The sequence below is a fragment of the Spea bombifrons genome, chromosome 5 (genome assembly GCF_027358695.1).
Source record: "Spea bombifrons isolate aSpeBom1 chromosome 5, aSpeBom1.2.pri, whole genome shotgun sequence".
Classification (NCBI taxonomy): Eukaryota; Metazoa; Chordata; class Amphibia; order Anura; family Pelobatidae; genus Spea; species Spea bombifrons.
This window is the reverse complement of record NC_071091.1, coordinates 58627044-58652498: the sequence shown is the minus strand read 5'-3', so window position 1 is coordinate 58652498 and position 25455 is coordinate 58627044. Positions and strand designations below refer to the sequence as shown.

At 37.2% G+C, this 25455-nt stretch overlaps 1 protein-coding gene across 1 annotated transcript in view; it reads right to left on the bottom strand.

Moving 5' to 3' along the window:
• The window catches only part of TMEFF1 (transmembrane protein with EGF like and two follistatin like domains 1), a 73924-nt gene that overhangs the window by 12619 nt on the left and 35850 nt on the right, over window positions 1–25455 (bottom strand). The window contains exons 3-5 of the mRNA XM_053466694.1: window positions 23902–24031; window positions 13944–13970; window positions 7444–7540 (exon numbers count right to left, since the gene is read on the bottom strand). Of these exons, the coding sequence (XP_053322669.1) occupies window positions 7444–7540; window positions 13944–13970; window positions 23902–24031 (254 nt within the window). The remainder of the gene's footprint in view (window positions 1–7443; window positions 7541–13943; window positions 13971–23901; window positions 24032–25455) is intronic.

Below are 25455 nucleotides of genomic sequence, written 5' to 3'. Positions count from 1 at the left end.
TGATAGAAGGCAGCTGTTGATAGACTGGTGATGTTTGTGGTCAATTGAACCCTATGAAACGTATGTGCCAGGGAAAGACGATATCAGGGTCTATAGTAGCTTTGACATTTCATGAAGATCATACAATTACAGAAGTTACAACATGTTATAAGGAGATCTTGCTGTGTTTAACCAAACAGCTGCTTTTGTTGGTGCCAGTCAGTGTTCTAGAGTGAACCGAGACTCACCCTATGCTCTATGTATGCTGTAGACGATGAAAGAATTATGGTTTGTACAGTACTGACATTGAACACTTCTTTAACAAAAACTTAACATGCCGAACCATACAATGGGAAAGAATAATAATAATAATTTAATATTATATTCTTCGCTACATATGGAGCCTTAAACCCAATGACTTCACTGCCAATCTGCTTTCGCTCCAAGCAAAATCATATGCAGAAGGCTAAGAAGCTGGAGACATTTCCACTGAGAATCAAACCATTTTTCTAAACGCACACACCTGATGTAAGATTTCCTCTGTGTAAATCTGCAAGGAATGGATTTATCTGTATTATCATTTCCCAATGTTCGCCTTGGGGACAAGCAATATTTTATATCACAGCAGCACATCCTACGTACGCACATTATAGACCTATATCATTTGTAGAAAGAATGTCGCCTTGATAATCGGTATAACATAACAGCAATTGAAACTTCTTATAGTCACTTGACAGCTAGTCCTAGGCATGGTAAGAATTGTCCACCAATAACAGATACCCAATGGTTACCCAAATTGGTGTAGACTGGTCCCAGTTACTTATGGTCAAAATGAGGATGGTCATCTTACGAAGGTTATACAAGCTCTACTTCATATGAGCTGTGCTACTGGACAGGCTGTCATATGTTGTTCAAGCCAGCCTTTGTTTTGAATGATAAAAATAATTAATTTGACATTTGAAAGTGTTATATCTTAAATCACTAGTTATTATTATTGTTTAAAATGTGTGTCTTTTTTATGCAGGTAGATGTAAGCTACCATATAGAAGAACTGTTACTAACTTGCCTCCTCTATAAATATAATACGTAGATTCAAATCCTGTTTATTTATGATGTTTCTGATTGGAAAAACCTTTTAATACAACACAGTATGAATCAAAGTAAACACAATCAAAATGCTCAATTTTATAAACGTAATGCATTTTAGTGATTTGTATGCCAAGAAATCCCACTTTGTAAATTCCGGATCCAGACATTTAATTCCACATACCAGTTAGCATACACTGGTACATTAATTTTCCCTGCTGGTATCCTCTTTATGACAACCATCTGTTCAAGTTTCAGAGTCTCTTTTCTCTAGTGCTATGCAGTAGAAATTAAAAACCAACAGAATCATTTCTGCAGGGAGACACCATAATATATATTTTTTTCCCTGCAAGGAGGTTATACAGAACACATTTTGATACTCTACATACAGTATAGATTGCCTGGTATTTTAAAAATAGAGGATAGAAAATGGGAGGGGATTTTTTTCGGCGACGTTGTAGGGGTTTTTTTTTTAATGAGAATAAAGAGTATTTGGATTCTTTAGTTGATACATTTTATTAGACAGCGGTCTCTTCTTAAGAAGATATATTGCAGCACAAGAGAGGGTTTTAAGAATTTAGGTCACTGTTTTTACCCCAAGGACCATATATTTGGATCAGTATATAATAAAAAACATATTTTAGTGTCCCAAAGCTATTCCATAAATCATAACAAAAAGCAATTCAATTCAACATCAGATTTATCATGTTTTATATAAGTTAGATACAGTATTTTAATACCATTGTGATTAGACATTTGATAGCAAATTAACTTTGCTTCTTACTATAAATATAAATAAATATTCTAAATATAATATGTATTTTTCTTATTTTTTTTATTTTTTTGGGGGGGGGTTGGGATGCCTCCAATCAGTAAAATTAGGGTCTAAATAGACTTTCGTCCGGCAAAATGCAGTTCTCTAACATGAACACAAGCAAAAATATGTATTAGTGGCCCAAGGAAACTGTGGCAAGCAAAACCTCTTACTTTGTTCTTAATGATGCCAATTAGCAGAAACAATCTGAAGAGCATGGATGGCATTCTCTAAACTACTTATTTTTTCATGCATTAAATCTGGAGACAGTAACCCCTTTGGCAAAAAAAACCATTTTTTGCGTATTTATTGGCCAACTGTTAGAGGCAGAGCCAAAGGCTATTCAGTCTTCCGGTTAAACACAATGAAATATTTCCTGGTGTGAATTGTCCCGGATTTCAGAAAGCTCTGTTCAGGTATTAAAGGCAATATTAAGCTTTAAAAATGAAAACGCTTATTTTTCATCAATTCTACTTCTACTTCTGGGAGACACAGTGTTTAGTAAGCAGAGGCATCTTTCTTTGTTAAGATACTATAATGTTATCTTATCCTGCAGTTTATGAGTACTTTATTCTGTACCGGTGTATTAAGTAACCTTGACTTCGCTATGCATTGTAAAGGGCAACCTCAATCCCAGTAGACACCTCCTGCTAAAGAGTTGAGGTGGCCCTGCATAATGTCAGGTTAACGTCAGATCTCTTCAAAGTCATCTCACAGATTTACCTATGTGTGATGCATGGTGAGCTCAAAACTTCTCTCAACTCACTCCGGTATAAACAAAAAGTCAGTGAAATGCTCCCATTAGGTCTCAGGTACCTCTAGGACTGCCAATTGAAGAACTGGAAAATATTTACCAATTAAAGTTAATTGAATACTTACAGTAATTATTGGATATAATCACCTATCTCCAGATAACACATAAGGCTTTTTAACCAATTTTACCCCCCCAGCCTCAGTGGACATATATGTCCCCAATGACTTTTTTAATTTATCCTCTCCATCTCACCTGGAATGGAATTGGGGTTTATGAAGATGCATGGAATGCAGTCCATACCCCCCATAGTTTTTAAATTAACTTGTGCAAGGGATGGCGTGAGGGATGGTTGGGACCTATAACCCACACAGCTTATTTTATTATCTCCCCATCCCACCACGCACAGGGTGGTTAACTCTTAACTTGACTCCTTAGTGAATAGACTAAAATAAAAACAATATGGTAGGATTGATATTGCAGCATCTAATGTTTAGTGAAGAGAAAACCTTTGAACTCACACTGCTTTTGGAATTAAGCAGGTGTGTTTTTTCCCTAAAATAGAAATGCACATGACCTTTTAATTGGTAACAAAGTAAAGTGTAAAGTTCTAAAGTAAGAATTCATATATTATTTATAAAGAGGTAGTTACTCAGTAAAGAGAACATTACACAAAAAAATTGAATCTAGCTGGAAAATCTAGCATGCTATTTTCTTTGCTTAATTTGTCCCAAAATAATTTCAGTATTAATTCTAATAACTCTTATTCGGCATAGTGCACAGTGCCCTAGACAGGGCTCTAGATCTGTACTCTAGTGGTGAACCCATCCCAATTGATGTGATCTAGAAAGAACACCGTTCCTATTTTGTCCTGCATCTAACTCAGGAGAAAGTTTCTATTCCAAATAAACTCATCAGTTCTCAAAGGTTTAAGTTGATCTTGTGATCATTTTGAGTTTTTTCTTCCCTTTGGACACGTCTGTGGCATAGGCTAAGGTAAAGATTAGCATCAGAGAACAGAGAAGCTGCTGACTAAACACCTAATGGAGACATTCACATATCTACAGCAATGTATTTTGTGTTACAGTACAAGTTTGCTGAGTAAAATTGAATAATGAAACATATAATAGAGCCAGGTAATAGCAGTGGATTCTGGCATCATGGGGGTAACACGGGGAAAGTCTAAACTAGAAAGAGAGAACATGACATCCAAACTAGGTACAGGAATATGACCAATGATAAAATGATGTAATGAAAAGAATTTCCACTTTAAGTTCTACCAACTGCTCTTCTCTTTCTTGTCTCCCTGCCAAAATGTAAATATATATTAAGCATATGGGCTAAAACACTCCCAAGGTTATAATTTTGTTTTATAGTGCTGACTTTGCAACCAAAGTTTGTTCCGCTTATAATATTTAGAAACATTAAAAAAAAAACAATTTCAAAATCTAATTTTGGTTCTTAAGACCCAGGCAGATAAAATGACTAGCCCGAGGCCATGAGGTGGCTGTAGGTCTCAGAATGCATTCTGCCATACGCGTGCCTGTCAGAAGAACAAAATGATTTTCTATCAGTCACGGCATATGAATATCATACTCCCCTTCTATATTATGCGGAATGAAACATTTTGGTTATTACAGCAAACATTACTTGGATGAATCTTATGTATATATATATATATATATATATATATATATATATATATATATATATATATATATATATATATACGTATTTACATATATATATATATACTGATGTACCATGATATGGAATATGATGGTGTATTATAAACAAATAATAAAATATATTATCTAGAAAGCTATTATGTCATTATTAAAAGACTGTAGAAAGACAGTATGGTCTTGCAGTATGGTCTGTATTATCACCATTGCAACAAAGGACCTGGATCTAGAAGAGGACAACTGAACTGTTTAAGACATTTAACGTCACATAGAATTGAAGCAGTCAGTAGAGAGACTATTCACAGAAGGAGAAAATGGTTTAGGATGCAGCAGAGCATATGGACCTAATTAATATATTGTGTTACATTTTTTATGAGACGTCATTTCCAATAAAGCATTAGTACCCACTTGTCACTAGGGTCTCTAGGGTTTAAGACACAATGTTTTTTCAGGTGGCACTTGATCATATTGTTTGGATCGGCTGCTTATTCTGTATTGTATTAAGTCACTGTAATGTAAAGGGATTTGAAAGGAAAGCAGGAGAGTTAAGATTAGAAGCGTGCCTTCGACACCCATGACATAATAAGCATGGAGGAAGGGCAAAAAAATTGTTTCTAAAAACTATAAAGAAGCTGCTAAAATCTGTTTATTAAATTCAAAATATTAAAAAAAATGGTTGTAGATTCCCCCACGCAGAGGAAATGTGCCTTGCGTTTCGGTTCTGCACTGCCCTTGTAGACAGGATCAGACTGATATATTGATAGAGATTGACAGAGACTTCCATTATCCTCACTCCGCATTTACAAAGGCTGCCTGAACCAATCAACAACAATCAGTAAATTATCAGTAGGGGAGAGCCAACATAACACTTGTCAGTAAGGCACCTACTATATCCCAATGGTATGTATATATACGGCATGTGCTTATTTTATTCGGTAGACACAGTCACATAGGTTTATTTTATGTACAGAAAAGTAAAATGTAGAATTTAAGAAAAGTGACAGATCTCTCTAATTCCATGGTGTATTTGTCACTACCGGCTGTGCAGTTTTGGTCAAGCTGACTAATACACGTGATCATGTGCAAGGACATTTGATAGCAGGCTAACAGCATTCATCTCAGCATTTAATATGTAGTCCTTGTACAGAATAAAAGCTTTTAGCGAGAATAAATTAGCGGCTTACCTACTGCCGATAGAGCCATTCCTTTTCTTGCAACCAAGACACGAAGAGGATGTATTAATATAATAGAGGTTGGTGGATTTCGATGTCACTTTTACCATTATTATAGATCCGCGAAAGTGTTTTGTGAGCTATTAGACGGCCACAAACACATCAGGGAATTTTCGGAAGAGCAGGAAGCATTTGCTTTAGGGAGATTTCAGCCATTTATTCATTCTGCTTGGTTTCAAGCACCATCCTTATACATATTTTAGGCAATCCAAGAGTTATTTTACAATATTATTTCTTGCATAGACTGCCACTAGGTGAAATTCAATCTCCATCATCTGTATTGCCTTTCTTCTGTAAAAGATTTCTCCCTTGGTGTGACAGGGAGGACAGCACATATTTCAAAGGCTTATGTGTAATTTTACCCTTTTACAGATTTACTAGTCTACCTAATAAATTCTGCATTGACAAAACAATGGCTTATAAGTAGCATTTAATACAATTCTTTGGCAAATAAACCAACTTTTTAAAAAAACTACCCAGATGGAAGAAAAAAATGCATTGCAGTGTACATCCTTTTCACATTTAATCTTGGAGAAAGAGGTTGCGCACATTTATTTCCCAGACTGTATATATGACAAACCACAAATCCGATAATGTTTAAGTCGCTACCTTCAATTGGTATAACAGGAAAACATTAAAGGAATACTATGTTTTAACCTTCTATATATGAAAAGATGGAAATCACAATGCAATAATGTGACTTGTAATTTCTATAAAGCTAATACTTTCTAGTGATTATATATAATTCTTTGCAACCTAATGGTCAATAGGCTGTATTACAGATTTGGTAAAATAACTACCCTAATTAACCGCGAAAGAGCTCCATATAGAGCATTATGTCCCTGGTATGAGAGTAAGGGATCCTATATTTACAAAATTACCGACCAAAGATGCAACAGATAACTTACTAAGTCTTTTTAGCACAAACCTCAATCACATCTCATGCTATGCCACCACGTAACCTACTAAAGTGGAGTAGTAGGATATGGTTCATTCACAGTTGTACTGCTTTTGCCTTCTTTTGGATCAAGAATAGGAAGGTTAGGTAGAAGGGTTGAACTTGATGGCCTTAGGTCTTTTTTTCAACCTTATGTACTATGTAACTATATGTAACATAGAAACATAAAATCTAACAGCAGAGAAGAACGTCAGCCTATTATCTATGCCGTGTAGACTCAAACCTTGTTTGTCTACATGCAAAGGTATTTATTATAAGGTAATAACACAGCAAACACATTTATCCCAAATACACACGCATAGCCAAACCTCGGATAATAGCTCACTGCTGGGAGCTGACTCTTACCACATCTACCATGGAGGAAAAAGAAAGAACAGAAGAATTTCCTGTGTGGCATTATATTATAAACCCTTCATCACATCCTGTTTGCAGTGTATTCATGCATCACTTCCTTTAAGCCAGGCATGTCCAAACTTTTTTCGAAGAGTGCCAGATTTGATGAAGTGAATATGTGCGAGGGCTGACCATTTTGCCTGACATTCTTTGAGCCATTAAAATTAAATGCAAATTTAATTGGGCAATTTATCTGTGGGGCCTTATCTGTCCAGAACGCGGGCCGCTCTTGGCCATCGGGCCGGACTTTGGACATGCCTGCTTTAAGCACTTGAGTCTTGAACTGTGGGAGGGAAGGATTCTAAGAATGCCCACCTAAACCTATTTGCTTTGTTTATGGAGATCACAAAGACAAGACAAGTTACCACAGTTCTCGTCTTAGAATCGGTATAGCCATTAGCCTAATCCATGCATGTTTACGTTCCTGTACTGTATTAGTCTCTACTAATTCTTAAAACATCCACCAATTAGAACATGGTGTTATTTCTGTTTTAATGAAAATGCTCTCTGCTGAATTTACTTTTATGATCCAGACAACTACTCACCCAATGTCTTCAGCATCTTCGTCACATTCAGCTCCATATTTACAGGCTCCACATTTGGAAGGTTTCCTGTGAACTTCAGTTCCCGATCCCTCATATTCTGCAAAGGCACATTATATATAAAATATATCAATAAATAAATAAATGTAACGCATTTAAGTATACTTTCCATATTTCCCTCGGCCATACAGGCAAATTAACATTATGTCTTTATATCAAGTTCTCTCTCTCACATGCAAATATAATAAGAGAACAGGTCAGGCACCAATTACAATGAGTACTGGTGCTTTAGGGACACTTAAGTCAGGTTTTCGAGTGAGTATCCTTACATGTGATTATGACCGAAAGTAATTCAATCGGACAAGTGAAAATAATTTGATGAAAATTACACTAATTATTTGCATGGCTGGATTTATACGTGTGTAAAATACAAAACACCAAAACGCAGTTCATTTTCTTAGTATTTTCTTCATCATTAGTATTTATTTCCCAAGTCGGTTTTAGGTTTATAGAGCCGTTAAAAAATTGAGTCTTAGTGCAATGTAACAATTAGAAAATGTCATTTTTTAGAGATATTTAACAAACATGCATTATGTTTATGAGATTAGCCTTTACTACTCTATGGAACAGATGGAAAATATAGTATTTTGATGCCCCTTTTTTAGATTGTTTGAAAAAACTACAGCACCAATATAACCAAGATTGTACAATGTATATATAAACACAAAAATAATGGATATGTATAATATGTGTTGATGGAATTAGCAAATCTATAACTTGTTGGTAACGTTATATATACCATGGTTTAGTGGACCAGAAGTTGCAGTCTGCCTCATTGGCAGACAGTTGCAATTATTAGTGATGGTTTGGCAAGTAGAGTCAGCAGATGACCCAATTGGGCAGCTGTTCTTACCAGCGCACTACAGCTCTCCATGGGCCAATTGAAAAATTCAAAGAACTCTCTTAAAAGTCAAATGTATACTTTGTAAGGTATACTGTGATGCTAACCACAGTAGTATCTTTTCAGCAGATAATATGACAGCATGTATCAGAACTCTGCACAAGGCATAGTTGCAGAAGAAGTGGTATGTGTGTGGTGACTGGGAGTCCCATTCCGGGTCAGACAAACGGAATTGACCCCTATAAATACATCACTGGATAAAAGCCTCCTAAATGATGTGTAAAAAGATATATTGTGTTTGTGGGTGGTTGAGAGTGATTTGGTGTGATTTTGGTCATTTGCTGACAGTATGCGTTAGTTCGTCTGAGAGTGGTATATGTGTTGGTGTTATGTGTTGAGATTCTGTTGGTGTTGCTGAGAATAAGTATAAGTATGTCAGTATAAGCGTGTGTCTGTGACTGGCCTGAGTGGTTAAGAATGGTCTGTCGGAGGTTGCATTTGTCTGGCTTAGAGAAGGGTAGGTGGTGTTTTAAGATTCTGAGTGTGGATCAGTGGAGCCTCCCAATTGACCATTGTGTTTCAAGCTATATCAGTGTGATAAAGAGTGATCGGTGTGAGTGTGTGTCAGTGGAGCTGAATGTGCATCACTAGGGCAGTCTCATAATATGGCACCCTTTGAAAAAAATCAACCCCTTGTGAAAAATGCAATGCAACATTTGAAGGGGGGGTCTTTATTGTAAAGAACAGTGAATTTGCAGACTCATTTTATCATTAAAAGTCCTGAAAAAAAGGACATAAGTAAAAACCCTGTTCTTTCAAAAACCAGAAACAGCAAATACCATAACACTGAGGATGTGAAGCCAAGGATACAGCAGGTTGAAACAGAAATGGATGTAAACTGGCACCAACATTAAAATAAAAGTCACGCTGGCCTACATAAGGATGCATCTAAATGTGAGCAGGATTATAATATAAATAATACATAATCTCCTAGCAGATATGCAATCAAATATGAACTGCTCAGTCACTTATTCCAATAAAGGTCTACATGATTTATTTATAAAAATATAATTGTGTTTAGGGATTGGTCTCTGCATAATGCTATGTCTTTTATGATATTTCAAATGAATTTGGCTAAAATATGTTTATCTTTCTTATAAAAAAGAAAACAGTAAATGTGAGAAAGAAAATCTTAGTGATTGTCACATAGGCATATATATATATATATATATATATATATATATATATATATATATATATATATATATATATATATATATATATATATATATATATATATATACACATATATATATATATAGTAACGGTATAGGTCTTTTAGAATTACAAAATTATACGAGTTCCTTGGATCTTTCGATTTGATCTTTATATGCTCATTCACTGTCCAGTTTCAAATTAACGCATAGTTCCATCTTTCTAGTTAGTGTTATCATGGAAACTTGAGCAATTTTATTCTAGAAAAAGAAATGTCATTTGAGAGACCTTTTCCTTCTCAAAATCCATCTGATATTGTGACCACTATAGTTTCTTACAAATTATTTCTGAAACCATCCAATTACTGTCAAGGTTTTTGTCAGAACTCCAATTTTTTTTTTGACACCTGACTTTACTTGTCACAGTAAATTAATTTAATAATGTAGTAACTTCACCAACTACTTCAAACACATGTGCTGAGAGAACTTTATTTTTTTTCTTTCACTAAAGATATTTCAGAGAAGAATGTAAGAAAAATGGATATGGCATCATTGGCCCAAAAAGAGAAATAGTTTTTAGGAGTGCATAAGAGTCACATACAGTACTCTCTTCTTCTAGAAAAAAAACATTGAAATGACTAATTTTAATTTTTCCATGCAGCTGCACCAATAAAGTATGCATATTAAAGAGCTTTATAAGTATTTTCGACTTTTAACTATCGAAGTAGGGGCAGCTCCTGAGTTACAACACTCTGCCCCTTACGTGGTTCCATCTTTCTCAAGACTAATGTTGGCTTATAGTAGCCAGTAAGTGGCCCGGAAAGAGCTCCCATTGAAGTTAATGGGTGCACGTGGAGGGTCTTGTTAGACTGGCTGTCGAAGAGCATTTTGCGCATTGACTAGTAGGAGATGTGTTTGGCCAAGCTTCAGCAAGCCGAGATTTGGGGAGGGGGTTGTAAGGAAAGAGGCAAATGTATATGGGGGTTTTTTCTTAATCCCTTCATGCATTAGCAAAGAGGACCAACTAAAAACATTAAAAGCTCCTCTCCAATATGTATGATATCTTTAATTGAAGGCACACTTTGCAAAAGCTTGACTCTGAAAAGGAGAGCTATACATCTACGAATGGATCCATTTAGGGCTAATAAAGAATACAACATTACATTGAATAATAATAATGACACATTTGGCTATGCTTCATTATTCTTTCTCATTTATAAGGCAGCGGTTTTCTGCGAAAGTATCAGAGATAACCAGGATCATAATCCTTCACGATATGTGCACAATGAAATTTCTATGCATGAGCCACTGCATAATATTAGTCAATAGCGAGTGGTTGTGGATTTGAGCCAGTGATCAATAGCTCCTGATTTCTAATATGATTTCTAATAGTCTGTGCCAGCTACCATTTATCTAATTCCACACGTTTGCACGTAATGTTTACTTTACGCTGCTATATTTCAAGCTGGCGAGACAACGATGAAGCAGCAAATGGAGTTCCGACAAAATCCTCTTAAGTAGCGTCCAAAGAAAATCAAATGCTTCCGAAACAAACATCTCAGCCAGTGTATTATCTGCTTGGCTACAATAACTGGACTAGAAAACAAAAGTACATACCTATCCTTTAAAACAGAGGAATTTAAACCCCATCCAAACAATACAATTCACTTGTTCTTAAGCATTAATCAAAAATCAAGTAATTAAAATGAAGCTAAAACACAGCATGCATAAATCTGCGAGATAAGTGATATGTAACAATAATTATATTGTGTCTAATTCACACCTTAAAGGTACAGACAGTTTCAGCTATCTAGCCTTTGTTGGGTTGCAAAGAATGATGGGGATTATCCCTATCCATGTATGCCAGGTCTATACAAATTGGGTTTGCTTTTGCAAGGGTTCTGTAGATATTAAATTGTTCTAAAAATGTTAGATCTTTCATTCTCTTTCTTATTATACATAACCGGATTTGACCGTTTAGCTTATTTATATGTAACATTCAACAAATGAACAAGGAAGATTTTTGAGATGATTTGTTTAGATTTTGTGCACAGGTGCTGTACAAAATGTGTGGGTCCCTGGGGGTGGAGTAATTGGAGAGCAGGGTGGGCCAAAAACTTCATGCCTGAGACTGGATTTCTATGAAGCCTACCAGGCGATGGAAACCTCCCCAGACAGTACACACCGATAATGCCTCTTCTTCAGGGCCTCTCCTTGCCCTGGGAGCACAGTTGGACTTTCTCTCCCATCAACAGTCTCCCAGATCGCGAGGCTTCCAGGGGTTTAAATGTCCAAGAACTGTCCCTGATGCAGGCATCACAGAAATCCCGGACTGGATCCTACTGACGTCCAGTCTCTTACAAAATCTGGCATGAAGTTTACTGGGGGGGGGTGGAGCACTGGCCCACCCTGCTCTCCAATTACTCCACCCCAGGGACCCACATACACAATTTGTACAACACCTGTGCACAAAATCCAAATCATCTCCCTGGGGCTTTCCACGTCACTATAAGTATATACAGTATTTATATATATATATATATATATATATATATATATATATATATATGATATTATAAGTATATACAGTATTTATATATATATATATATATATATATATATATATGATATTATTTCAAGTGGCCCAGAAGAAGTCTGCAGACACTACCCGGGTTAGGATGTCTTATTGGAAATGGGAAAGTCGGTTCACACTAAATTATTTTTATTTGCTAAAAATATTTTATTGGGTCACATTAGTAATATTTTTGTTTAGCAGTATTTTTTCTGATGTGTAACTTAAATAATCCTTTAGAAGGCATCAAGGGGACACTTGAATCACCCAGGGAGATTTATTGGAAACCATAAAACCATAAGATCAAACAGCCAAGCCATAGATTGAGTTTGACACTGTGCTAAATTTGCTTGTCATGTGACACCGCAGGATGCATTTTTAAAACTTCAAGGCATCTGCTTCTTATAAACCACTGCACTGCGCTCTCCATTCTTCTGGTATTATTAGTATGAGCTAAATGTCAAATTATTCATACTCGGGAACACAGATTAGGCTAGAGGAGAAATGAGGCCCAAAGATAAATATTTGGAGTAATATTGGTTTTAGGCTGCGTCGATGTGCTGGTACATTTATATATGTATAATAGAGTTTATAGAACGATTTAGAGGTGGAACGATTTTGTAATCTGTGATAGCTTCATAATCAATATGAAATGAAAAAAAAATAAATCCCACAGTATGTTGAGCAGACTATAGGAATTACTTTTTCATATTTATTATTTTTAAGTATTCATGTATCATGCAGGCTGGAAAATGTTACAATATTTAGTTTTTTTTTTAACTTTTAATAAAATTTAAATAAAGCCTTGTTACAGATGTATATAGCAGTAATGGTGTGGGGATTTTTTTTAAATGTTTACTTTACTGAATAAACAAAGACAACTACACTGATATAGCAAGATATTTAAATTAATTATTTAAACGGACATTACAGTGATCTCAATGGGGGAGCTTTTGTGCCACTAATTGGCAGCTTTAAGATGGACTGTTATAGCTGAACACAAACCTATCTGCTGATTCGATTTTACTTTATCTTCCATTCTATATTTACGTCAGTCTGCTTTTGCAGGACGGTTCCATTTTATATTATATATTGGTTAAATTAATACGTTTCAATGATATTTCCTATTTTTTTTTACTCTATTACATCTGTAAGAATGGGAATTGTGAAAATATACATTCTGCAATACTTAAATAAATTTAGTGTGGTACTCACACAATCGAAAAGAGTATATGTGTAAGTGTGTTACATAAGTGTGTAAATGCATGTTAGAAGGCGTGTGCATTTTTAGTATTATTATTTATTGTTTTACAGATTCCGTAGCGCTGTTCAAAGGGTAGACAGAACATTACAATTACTATATAACATAAGATGACACACAGAAACAACAGGTGAGACATGAGTGTAAGTGTATGTTAGCACAAGTGTGTATGCTGGCATGACCGTATATCTATACATGTGTGTTACAATGTATAAGTGTGTGTGTTAGATGGACTATGTATTAGCATGAGTGTGTAAGTGTGTGCAGCCATTAATTACATAGTTGGCTATCATTCAGCGAATGTGATCCAATCTAAAGCTAACATATAACAATACATAGAAATTATAGTACTCAATCAATAGCAACAAGAAACATTTACCATAATATATTAGGATCTGCATAGCACTTATATTTATTAATTTTTATAGCGACCATCATATTCTGCAGCGCTGTATAATGGGTAACAGGAAATAACATAATAATTTTTACATATGAAGCAAAAGGTAAGGAGGGCCTGCTTCAGTTAACAGTGGCACAATACTGAATATAACTTACCGCCTTCTCCAGATCCAGATGCGATATCTGGCAAACAAAACAGAAAGAGAACTCATTAATTAAACATTGTCTTTTGTACGGATTGATATGTAAATATGCACGTTGCTCCAGTGCTGTTTCAGATGTTAGGCACTCTGCTTTTACAAACCAACACAATGCATCTGGCAAATTAGAATTCCCCTGCAATTACTCAAGTTCATGGAGTGCGATCGTGGATCAGATGTTAGTACTCGGCATTCAGCTACACACACACACACATCTTACTACCTCTGCAGTTCTGAGCACTCGGTGTGACCCATGAATGCCAGGGCAGTATGACCTGATACTCAGTCATATTGTCCCGGCTATGTTTAGTGACACACACAGCTCATTCATTATACATATTTTAGGCTGGGGGGATCTCCAACCATTCTACAGAAACAAACAATATTGGACTAGATTTATCTCCGGCATTGAATCTGTAAAAGGCGTCATTCTCTTGATTAAGCAAAATTTGAATTATTTTATTTACGTATTTTAATGTTTTTAGTTGTCTTTTTAATTAGCTTTCAATATATATATATCTTACATTGCTGATATCTAGTATGTTACATTTGCTTATTATTGTTATTTATTGTTTTATATAGCGCCACCATATTCTGTAGCGCTGCACAATGAGTAGACAGGACGTAGCAAGTAGTATATAATATAACAAAATTAAATTAATACAACAGTTGAGTATGGGCATATATGACCTGTTTTCCATACATGCTACTTAGATATAAGTTATTAATTTTTTGTTGACATTACAACAGAACTCTTTATATTACCTAAAATGTCACCAAGAATTAGAAAAATACAGGATCAAAATTAAAATTTAGAGGACTACCTACACAAAAATATTTTAACTGTTCTAAAATGATTTTACATTTGCAGAAGAAAGAGACATTTACGTTAGACATCTAAATCACAATTTTTATGTATTCAGACTTAATCTTCATACTATTGCAGTTGGGCCAGTGATTATTATCCGCTGACAAATGCTATGTTTCTGCTTTCCAACTTCTTATTAGCGCCGCTGAGAGACAGATCGAAAGGTCAGTGTTTGCGACTCACTCGGAAGGGTGTTCAAGGGCGTTAAATCATTTCAGCATGCAATGAAACATACAAATAACTATATTCTTCTGCTAGTATTGGCTTGGTTTCATTCTACCAAAGTAAGACATAGAAACATAGAATTTGACGACAGATAAGAATCATTCAACCTATATATATATATATATATATATAGTCTCTGTGTTTTTCCCGATGTAAAGACTCAAACCATAATCAGTCCTTGATCCCATCTTAAAGATAGCTTTATGTGGCTTTCATATATGTTTTAATTCCCTTATTATTTTACCTGCCACCACTTTTACTGCAAGGATGTTCCTTATATGTACTACCATCTCAGTAAAATAAAATGTCCTTACATTACATCTAAAAAAACAAAAACAAACCCAAAACTAAACTATATTAGAATCAGGCTTTGAGATACTCCTATGGTGACTGAGAAACACCAGTGCTTTAGCAGCATTGATTTAGCATCTACCTCTAGGGTTTTGTAGACATCATAGAAAAAATAGAATAATGAGATGTACTCAAACCTAATAAACCCAACCGTTTAACTGTAAGGCTTATATTAAACTTTTTGCTACACAAGCATGCTTTTTTCCCCATTAATTAATATGATTGTATTGGTTTCTAAAGCTGCTTATCTAGACAAACGGAATGCAAGTTCATGCAGTTTCTTCTGTATTTTACTGGCCACATGCCATACCGGTAGATGGTGGTTATTGCTTAATCACCTCAGTGGCATTATGAATTGCTAATAACAAATGTTTAGTGGGAAACATCTCCAATTTTGAAAAAAGTGTGAAAAAAGAAGAATGCAAGAAACAGCCTAAAATAATATAGGAATACAATACTGTACTGTAATATTTAATAATGTACTGTAATATAATACAGTAACTTTGAAATGATACATAATAAGTAGGTAGATAACTTGTAAGCATAAGACTAAATGCCTGATCCCTAGAGTGTCTATGGGCAGCTTGAGTAAAAAAAAAACCCACTTGGAACTCATCAGCTTTAGTTTTACAAGAGACAATATTTTCTACGGATTTAATAGCCCAACAAAAATGTATCAGGTTGTTTCAGCTGCAAAAGGTTGATGGTGCAGGGGAATGTAAAAAAAAGACTTATGTCCTGATAAAATATTTTGGACAACTACCATTTAGACGACTTGGAATAGCAAGCATTACTACTGAAGAATATAGTCACATAAAAGGCAAGTCAATGGAACTGCATCAAGCACCCAAAAGGCAACCAAAGGGCAATCCAAGGGAACTGCATCAGGCAACCAAAAGACAACCTAAGGGAACTGCATCAGGCAACAAAAAGGCAACCTAAGGGAACTGCATCAGGCAACCAAAGGGCAATCCAAGGGAACTGCATCAGGCACCCAAAAGGCAACCTAAGGGAACTGCATCAGGCAACCAAAGGGCAATCCAAGGGAACTGCATCAGGCACCCAAAAGGCAACCTAAGGGAACTGCATCAGGCAACCAAAGGGCAATCCAAGGGAACTGCATCAGGCAACCAAAAGGCAACCAAAAGGCAACTGCATCAGGCGACCAAAAGGCAACCCAAGGGAACTGCATCAGGTGCCCAAAAGGCAGGCCAAGGGAACTGCATCAGGTGCCCAAAACGCAGGCCAAGGGAACTGAATGTATGACTCTGCTACACTTTCTAATACTACACTACTACTACACTATACTATACTACTACTGAGTGACAAAAATGTATATATTTTACAATGGTATCTTTGTATCAAATATATGGATTAATTACAAATTTATGGAAATGCCATCTAAACAAGTGGTAACTTTAAGTGAAACACTTCTTGTTTAGAGATCTAATGGGGGATCAACAAAGTGTCCCTTTAAAGCACCAAGATCTATCAGACCCATCCATGTTATATTTGGTTAATGCATTTCTTCTTTTGAATCTACATATACCGTGTTTCCCCGAAAGTAAGACAGTGTCTTACTTTCTTTTTATCCCTAAAAGCCCCACTATGTCTTACTTTCGGGGTATGTCTTATATTGGGAAAAATTTTTTTGAATTTTTTGTTTTAACCATAAAATTAACATTTATTAACAACCTGAACAGTATTGTATTCACCACAAAACAGGTTAATAAAAGGAAGTGCCAAGAATGTCTTGTTACAACATTGCATAACATGTAAAACAATGAAAAATGGTAAGAACGAACAGTGGAATACTGGAAGATAAAACAGATTTATTCCATGACAACCATGTCATCATTCTCAGGGATATCATCATAAACATCCGCACTCTTAGGTTCCTGTGGATTTTCTTGGGACTCTCGGGACGACATTTCTTGCCGAATCATTGGCCCATATTTCTCATGGGTAGCAATGGCACTGTCCTGAAATGAGCAGGCTTTGTCCAGGTAGCCAGCTCGCAGTGCATTTGCAACGCAGGTGTTAGTGATCTTATTCCAAGAATTCTTTACCCAGTTAACAATCTCTGGCAGTCTGGGCTTCACAAAGTTCCCACGTACATTTCTCTCCATTCGGTTTTCAATGTAGTCATTGATTTCCACACGCAGATAGTCCTTGAACGGCTTGTTAATGGCGATATCGAGAGTCTGAAGATAAGCCGTCATCCCTGCAGGAATCATGATTTGGTCAATTCTCCGCTCATGAAGGAAGTTTTTCATGGTTTTGGCGCGGTGTGTGCTGGCTGCATCCCAGATCAGCATCCCTCTTTTGTTCCCGCGCATTACAAGCGGCAGCATTAAATCAAGCCACTTTCTTATAACATCTTGTGTGGCCCAGGCTTTTTCAGTTTCCAGCACATAAATGCCAGAAACCCGCTCAATCTTCTCCTTCTTGCCCTTTGCAATGAGTAGCGGTGTTGCTTTAGTGCCATCCAGACGAATCGTCAAAATGCAGGTGACACGTGCACTTTCATAAGCGGTGGAGGGAACGTACACTGAGGAGGTACCTCGTTGATCAATGGTGGTTTGAGCCGCTTGGCCCATGAACACGGCAGTTTCATCCATGGCGATCATGTTGCAAAGACTGTATTTAGAGAAGTCAATGTCATCCACAAACTTCTTGTAGGCTAATGCACGTTTAAAAATCTCAGCATCTTCCAATCTAAAGAGGGTTGTGGATCTTCTCAAAGACAGGTCATTGCGTTCAAGAAAGTTATCCACCCAGTGCTGTGATGCCTTGAATTGTTCAGGAGAAATGTCAAACTGTGGCAACACTGCAAGGGCATATTCCTGAATCTGAGCCCTGGTCACCACCAATGTCTTTGCTCTCCTGTCTGCAACCCACTCAGAGACCAGGCTTTCCAGCTCTGTATACATTGGTTGCCGACCACATCCAATCTTGCGCTTTTTAGCCATTCCGCTCTCCACTTTTTCACTCAGGTTAGTGTGTTCTGCACGCCATTTTTGGACCAGTCGGTGATCCAACATTTTCTCCTTGCAGAACTGCACTACATTTTTGCCCCAAGATTCTTCAACAATCGCTTTTTTATACTCCACGGTGTAACTCTTCCTTTTACCACTGGAACCGGAAGCGCTCATGTCTAGGGGCTAAAATATAAAACATATGGTATAAGCACTGCTTGTGGTTCCGTATCACAGTCTCCCATAAGGTTACAGCCCCATACAGTATCCCACACAGCGTGTTTTGTATGTTGTCCATGGTCCTGATGGACCACGGAAAACATTATTGCTGCTCCAGTGGCAGAGTGGCATATAGTGGGTATAAGGCATTTCTGGAGGCAGAGTGGCATGAAGGGGGTTAAAAGGCATATCATGGGGCACTCTGCCTCCAGAAAAGCCTTATGCCCCCTATATGCCACTCTGCCTCCCCGATATGCTTTATACCCTCCTATATGCTCCTCTGCCCCATGATATACCTTTTAACCCCCTTTATGCCACTCTGCCTCCAGATATGCCTTTTGACCCCCTATGTCACTCTGCATCCAGAAATGCCTTATACCCCTATATGCAACTCTGGCATATAGGGGGTTAAAAGGCATATCATGAGACAGAGTGGCATATAGGGGGGTATAAGGCATTTCTGAGGCAGAGTGGCATATAGGGGGACACACTTACATACACACACATGCCGATTTTTTTTGTTCTTAACAAATACAAAAAACATACAGTACAAAAAATACATTATTTTACTCCTTTTTCTTTTGACTTCTTGGCAGCTGCACACTGTTCTCTTCTATGCTGACAGGACCTGACCTGACATCCGGTGCTGCAGCAGTCTGAGCGCGAGGGGGCGGAGCTTCCACCTCCCGCTGCTCCCATCACAATGCAGCCATCAGGCTGCTGGGAATGTAATCTAAACGGCCGGTGCGTGCTGATGCCGCCGGCCGGAGCTACTTTAACACTTTTTTTTTATTATTTATATGGTAAGCTGGATCGGCTTGCCATATAAAGTAAAAAAAAAAGTATTAAAGCAGAGGCGGCCGGCGGCATCAGCACGCATCGGCCGTTCAGATTACATTCCCAGCAATCTGACGGCCGCATAGTGATGGGAGCAGCGTGAGGGGTGAAAGGTCAGTGCGAGGGGGCGGAGCTTTCACCCCTCACACTGCTCCCATCACTAGACGGACATCGCACCCCCCCCCCAGCTCTGCGAGCTCTGGAGCTGCTTAGGGAGAACCAGCGCCTGCGCGCCGCCCTCTGCGCACTCTGCCCCGGGTACCAGGCAGCTGACAGGCTGTTCTTCGGCTTCACCTGCATGGGACAGACTCTCCCTCAAAGCCCGCAGGACTCCCGCGTCCCGTACAGACCGTGGGACGCGCAGCCACGCGCCGCCCGCCGGGAGGTTCAGCCTCTGTCCCCGGTCACCGTGCCCTTCAGTGCTCTGCAACCGGGCGCTCAGCAGCCAGCACTGTGCCGGGTAACTCATCCCTCCTCGGGGAAGAGCTTCGGTCCACCCGAGCCTCAAACACACGATCCCCCGCAGCCGCTGCTCCCGGAATCCCCTGAACTGAGCAGCCTCCCGCACAAGCTTAGGTTGAAGGGGGCTCTGGCGCAGCCCCACTCTTTGTACCGCAAAGGCAAATCCCCCGTGTTTCCCCGAAAGTAAGACATATGTCTTACTTTCGGGGTACGGCTTATATTAGCCGACCCCTCTGAAACCCCCGATACGTCTTACTATCGGGGGTGTCTTACTATCGGGGAAACACGGTATCATTGTATTGTATTGTTGTAACCATTGTATTCGACCAAACAGGGACTTGCAATGTCTAATTTGTTAGCAGCAGTGCAGCGTAATCATATGAAACTGTAATAAGCCATGTTTGCCAAAGTCCTGGGACTAGGTCCAACTAGACTTTTTTAATTTCCCTTATTCTCAAAGAACATATGAAAAATAGGCCCAGTGGGTTAAAAAGCTTTGTGCTTCATTTATCAAGAACTGTTAAACACTCATAAACAGAAGCCAATTTTCTAATTATCCTTGTTAATTTCCAAACAACTGTGTGGTATATCATCCCAAAGTTACATATTGCATAGATTTAACTACCACGTCTTAAAGGCCTTTCTGATATATTGTTCCATTGGAGTGAGGGGATGGCTATGTTGCATTTTACATATAAAACCATCAAATTAACATATTACCAAATTATCACATATCCATCACAAGTCAGAGGAAAAGTATTTACGTCTGGCTGAGACAGAAGGAAGTTTGTCTGGTTTTATATAGTTAATGAAATTGCGAATGCTTGCCCATTTAACTTCCAGTGTGCTGCCCATTGCACATGTATGGGGGGATTCTATAGTCAGCACCTGCAAGATGCATAGTTTACTTAATGGGATTATACCTTGAGACATTTCTCTTATTAGTGCATTGCACTATTCAAGATCTTGCAAGAGTAGATCCCACATTTGGGTTACCATATTGCATAATAATTGGATTCATTGCCAACTAACAGCAAACTTTTAGCTTATTAAGTAAACCCTTTGTGTTGTATGTGGTCACCAATACACTGTAAGAAATAAATGAGACCATGAAGACCTTACAATGCTGTGCATTTCAATTATCCATGGTCTTTTTTAATTGGGATACTTCTCAAACAATTTCTACCACAATGGATGGCTTTCCTGTCCCAATTCCATAGGCAATGGTAGGCATGTTTTTATTTATTTCATGCATTCACTTGGCTATGCCAATAGTTTTTTCAAGGATTGGAATTATCAATTCACTGTTACACTTTTCTATGTTAAAGCTGCTGTCCCATTGCTGTCTCTTTTGTATACTAAGCAGCTAAGTCTTATTGGATCTGTCATTTTAACAAAACAATTTAAGAGATGCACATTTATCATGACACATATACCCTGCGTTTGTTTGTTTGTCCCTCCTTGCTGACCAATTAAATTGTTGATAGGCATTGTCTGAAATATAAAAATAAGCATTTCTTCAAACCTGACGCAACATGCATTGCATCTCTTGCTGAAACATCAATGGACTTAGAACCAAACTCATGCCTTTCATAACCCATCAGTATTTTTCTGTTCCTGTGTATTTTCCTCTGTCCTTGGGATAATTGTTTTCGTCCAACTTTCTCCAGATGCAGCTAATCTTTAAACAAGGGAGCCATGTTAGGAATACCAATGTACCTAATCACAGGCCAACTCTTTAATGTTCTTTATTGGAAAGTAGACTGCAGTAAAGCCACTCTGTTCAGCTCATCTGACCTCTTTAAAGATTTTTTCATTCTCTTCATCACCAGATATTGTTTTGTGAGTGATTTATAACAAAATTTAGCTTAATGCAAAAATAAACCTAGCTGAATGCAACGTGCAGGCTGCTCTGGCTAATTCCCATACTGTATCTCAGACAAACATTCTATGAATGCTTTCAAGGATAAACCCCAATAAACTCAGTGTTTTAAAACACTATTTCCACAGTATTTTATCATAATAAAAATAGTGTCGTAATCAGTGCGTAGAATGGAGCTGTTAAATGTTTAATCAATGGGTATTAGACATGAGAGACCTTCTACTTCCTGTTTCTTGAAAGGCGTCTCCCATATTGCATCACATCCTTCTTACTGTTAAAAGTATTCCAAGCAAACTATATTTTATAAATGGTGCAGAACGCAAGAAAGAGTATTTGGGTTCTCACAAAAACCCCATATGCCCATTACATAATTACCATCACAGAGCTTCGTGTTAGAATTATGAGAGCAGAGCAGGTGTTTAATGCCACCTTCAAGTCGTTAACGGACAATTAGTGTAATATTTACCTCAGTTTTTACTCATTTCATAACAAAGAATTGGATGTAGCAGAATGCGTGTCTTATTTAATTAGGATAATGTAATTTGATGCAAGTGTAATATCTCAAATCAATTTAGATTACATTTTCAATCCAGTCTGAAAAAAACATTTGACTTCATAAACCTAGTAAAAACATTATTTTAAGCCTTTTTTTAATATGAGCAAGATAATGTTTTTATAAAAACAGGTTTCAAGTTGATAAATTGTTTTTCAAGTATATATATACATACTGTATGTATATATGTATATATATGTATGTATATATATACAAACAATACTGGGTACAGTATCTATACAAAAAAGGTGCGGCTAGTAACTAATAAAATTTAATCCAAAGTAACTTTTTACAAGATGTTCAACACAACGATCGCGGTGGGAAATAAATATTAAAATTCATTCTAGCTCCAAAGTCTACTAGTGAGCCTATATGGCTGTTATAAGAAGAAAAGCAGCGCTCGGTCAAGCCATACAGTAATAATCACCAGTAATGCACTACAATGCAGTAATGCAGTGTTATCCTATGGTTTTGTGTTAATTATTAATTAATTCAGTACCCCTTATCTAAGGCTCTGCACTTATTGCCCATTCAGTACTCATAACATACTAGTTAGCATACATTACTCTATTCAGTATTCTTAATGTACTTCTCAGCATGAATCACCCTTTCAATGCCTAGCATTAATGTAATGCTTAGCATGAATTACCGTTTAAGTACATAGCATTCACCTAGAGTTTATCTAATGCTTAGCATGCTTTAGCCATTTAGTACCTTGCATGAATGTAATTCTTGGCATGCATCACATATTCCGTAACTGGCATTAATTTAGTGCTTAGCATACATTACCCTATTCAATACCTGGTATTAATCTTCTAGATTGTAAACTTGCAATCAGTGCTTTTTTTAACTAATCTGTCTAGTCTAGTTTTGTCAAACCCTTTGAACATATGTACTGTAGGAAGAGCTGAGTAACTTGTTGGCGCTATATAAAAACAACAATAATAATCATACTAATAATAATAATATATTATAATTATAATACTTAGTATGCATTACAAATGCAGTGTTCTTAGTCTAATTCTGTCTATTTGTTATCTAATCCATTTAATTAACGTGGCAGTTTTATTATCATGTGGACATTTATTTCCACAGTAATGTAATGTAAGAAAGTTTTACTTTACTGAAAGGGGTTGTAGATAAATGGAACAGGCTCCCATCAGAAACGAATTTAAACATGCATGGAATAGGCATATGGTTATCCGGAATGGAAGACAAGACCAAGGCCAATTAAGGTTTGCGTTTGAGTTACAGCAAGAAGAATGGACAGACTGGATTGGCAAAATTCTGATTGGCAAGGTTCTGAACTGCCATGAAATTCTGTTTCTAACTGAAGACTTAGTATTCATGCTCTGTCCAGTGGCCCTTATTTAATTTAGTATAATTGAGTACTCAAAATTCATGGCAGGTTTTGTCAATATAAGCCAATGCTTTTTTTTCAGTAGCTGTGATTTATTTGACATGAAAGCCCTAATGCTTCTTGTTTTACATGCTAGAACTCAGATTCAAATGTAGGGTTCCTTATCTTAAAATTCTTACCAGAGAAGCAAGGTCCTCTTGCCACCACTGTTATATCCTTCTGCTGTTTACAGGCAGACCGCCTCAGAAAGCATTCATTTTGGTAAGTGTCTCCATTCGATCCACAAACTGGGACATAATTGGTCTGGCACTGAAAAGTGAATGTAGAAATCAATGATTGTCAAATCAGTAAGTAAAGGAGTTAAAATATATTTCTGCAATTTAGTGCTTGCTTGCTATCAGATAAGGTTGTTGCAGCTTGCAGATCGAGGAACCTCCATGTCCTTGTAAAAAATCCAATTCAGAGAACCGATACAATTTAAATGCAAATATCCCAATACTAGGTACATTATGTTCTAGCGTCAGTAAAGTGTTATGTGGGCTTTAAATGCATGGTCACTTCTAGCACCAACACTTAAAACATTCTATATTCCAAAGCACGGAACTTGCTACCCACCAGCTGGTGTTGCACACCTCCCATCATCCTTTGCTAGCAGTACTGTGCATACTGGGGAACACTGGTGGTGCACAGATTACAAATGACCACCTCTAAATCTTATGTAAAGGAATAGTCACCTCCAAATTTGGTGATTGACATGTGAATAAATACCCAATTGGCACCTCTTACTTCCACAAGCCTTGCAAGGACACTGGTGTTTGGGTATGGAAATTTCAATTTCCTCTTCTCCATATGGAGAATGGACCATAGTTGGTATGGCGAAAACTAGCAGGAGTGTGATGGTAGCTACTTAGTCTTGGGTCACAGTGCCTGCACACCCACAGGCACAGGGATTGTTCATTCACATGCTCCCAGTGCTTTCCACCTTGTGACCAGTTCCAGCAATGCACTGATCCAGAAGTCTGCTAAACCGGTTGGAGTTGAGGTTGTCCTATCAGTCATTTTTTTGTGGGACACATTTAATTTTTAGCTGTTAATGACCACCACCTATAAAGCGCTTCCTTGCATGATAGGAGGTTATAAACTTTGTAATTGAGTCCCATCTGTGAATTTATATATACCAAATAGGGTAGTTAAATTTCTGGTAAAATAAAGTGAAATAATCTAAAAAATGTTCCATCTGTTCTGTTGTTGTATTGCTCAGTGTCATAGAAGGTTAAGTTTATGCATAATTGTGATTCAGTGATCTCACTACATATACATTTAAGTCCGATGTGTTGCCTTTAATATTTTGAGTTGCTTAACAAAAAAGCTAATTAACATCTGATATAATCTCCATAGTATGGGATTTTCAGTTACTGTTGAGGTGTGTGCTGTGATTTAGTTGGATGTTTTAGCTCTGAGTGATTTCCCTTCTACTGAAGCAATAAATAACTATAATTATATGCACCTGCATAATTCTCAAAAAGACATCTGGACGGATGAAAAGAAACAGAATAAGGAAAAAAGATAAGGATAATATAACCATGAATAATGTTATTTGGCAAAGCAAAAAGCTCAAAGAGTTTTGGTGAAAAAAAAACCAAACAATAATAGCAATGACACAAAATAGCTGATCCTAAGCACAGGTCTAAGCCTATGCCTTTTTAATGAAATGTAATCCCAGATATCTTTAA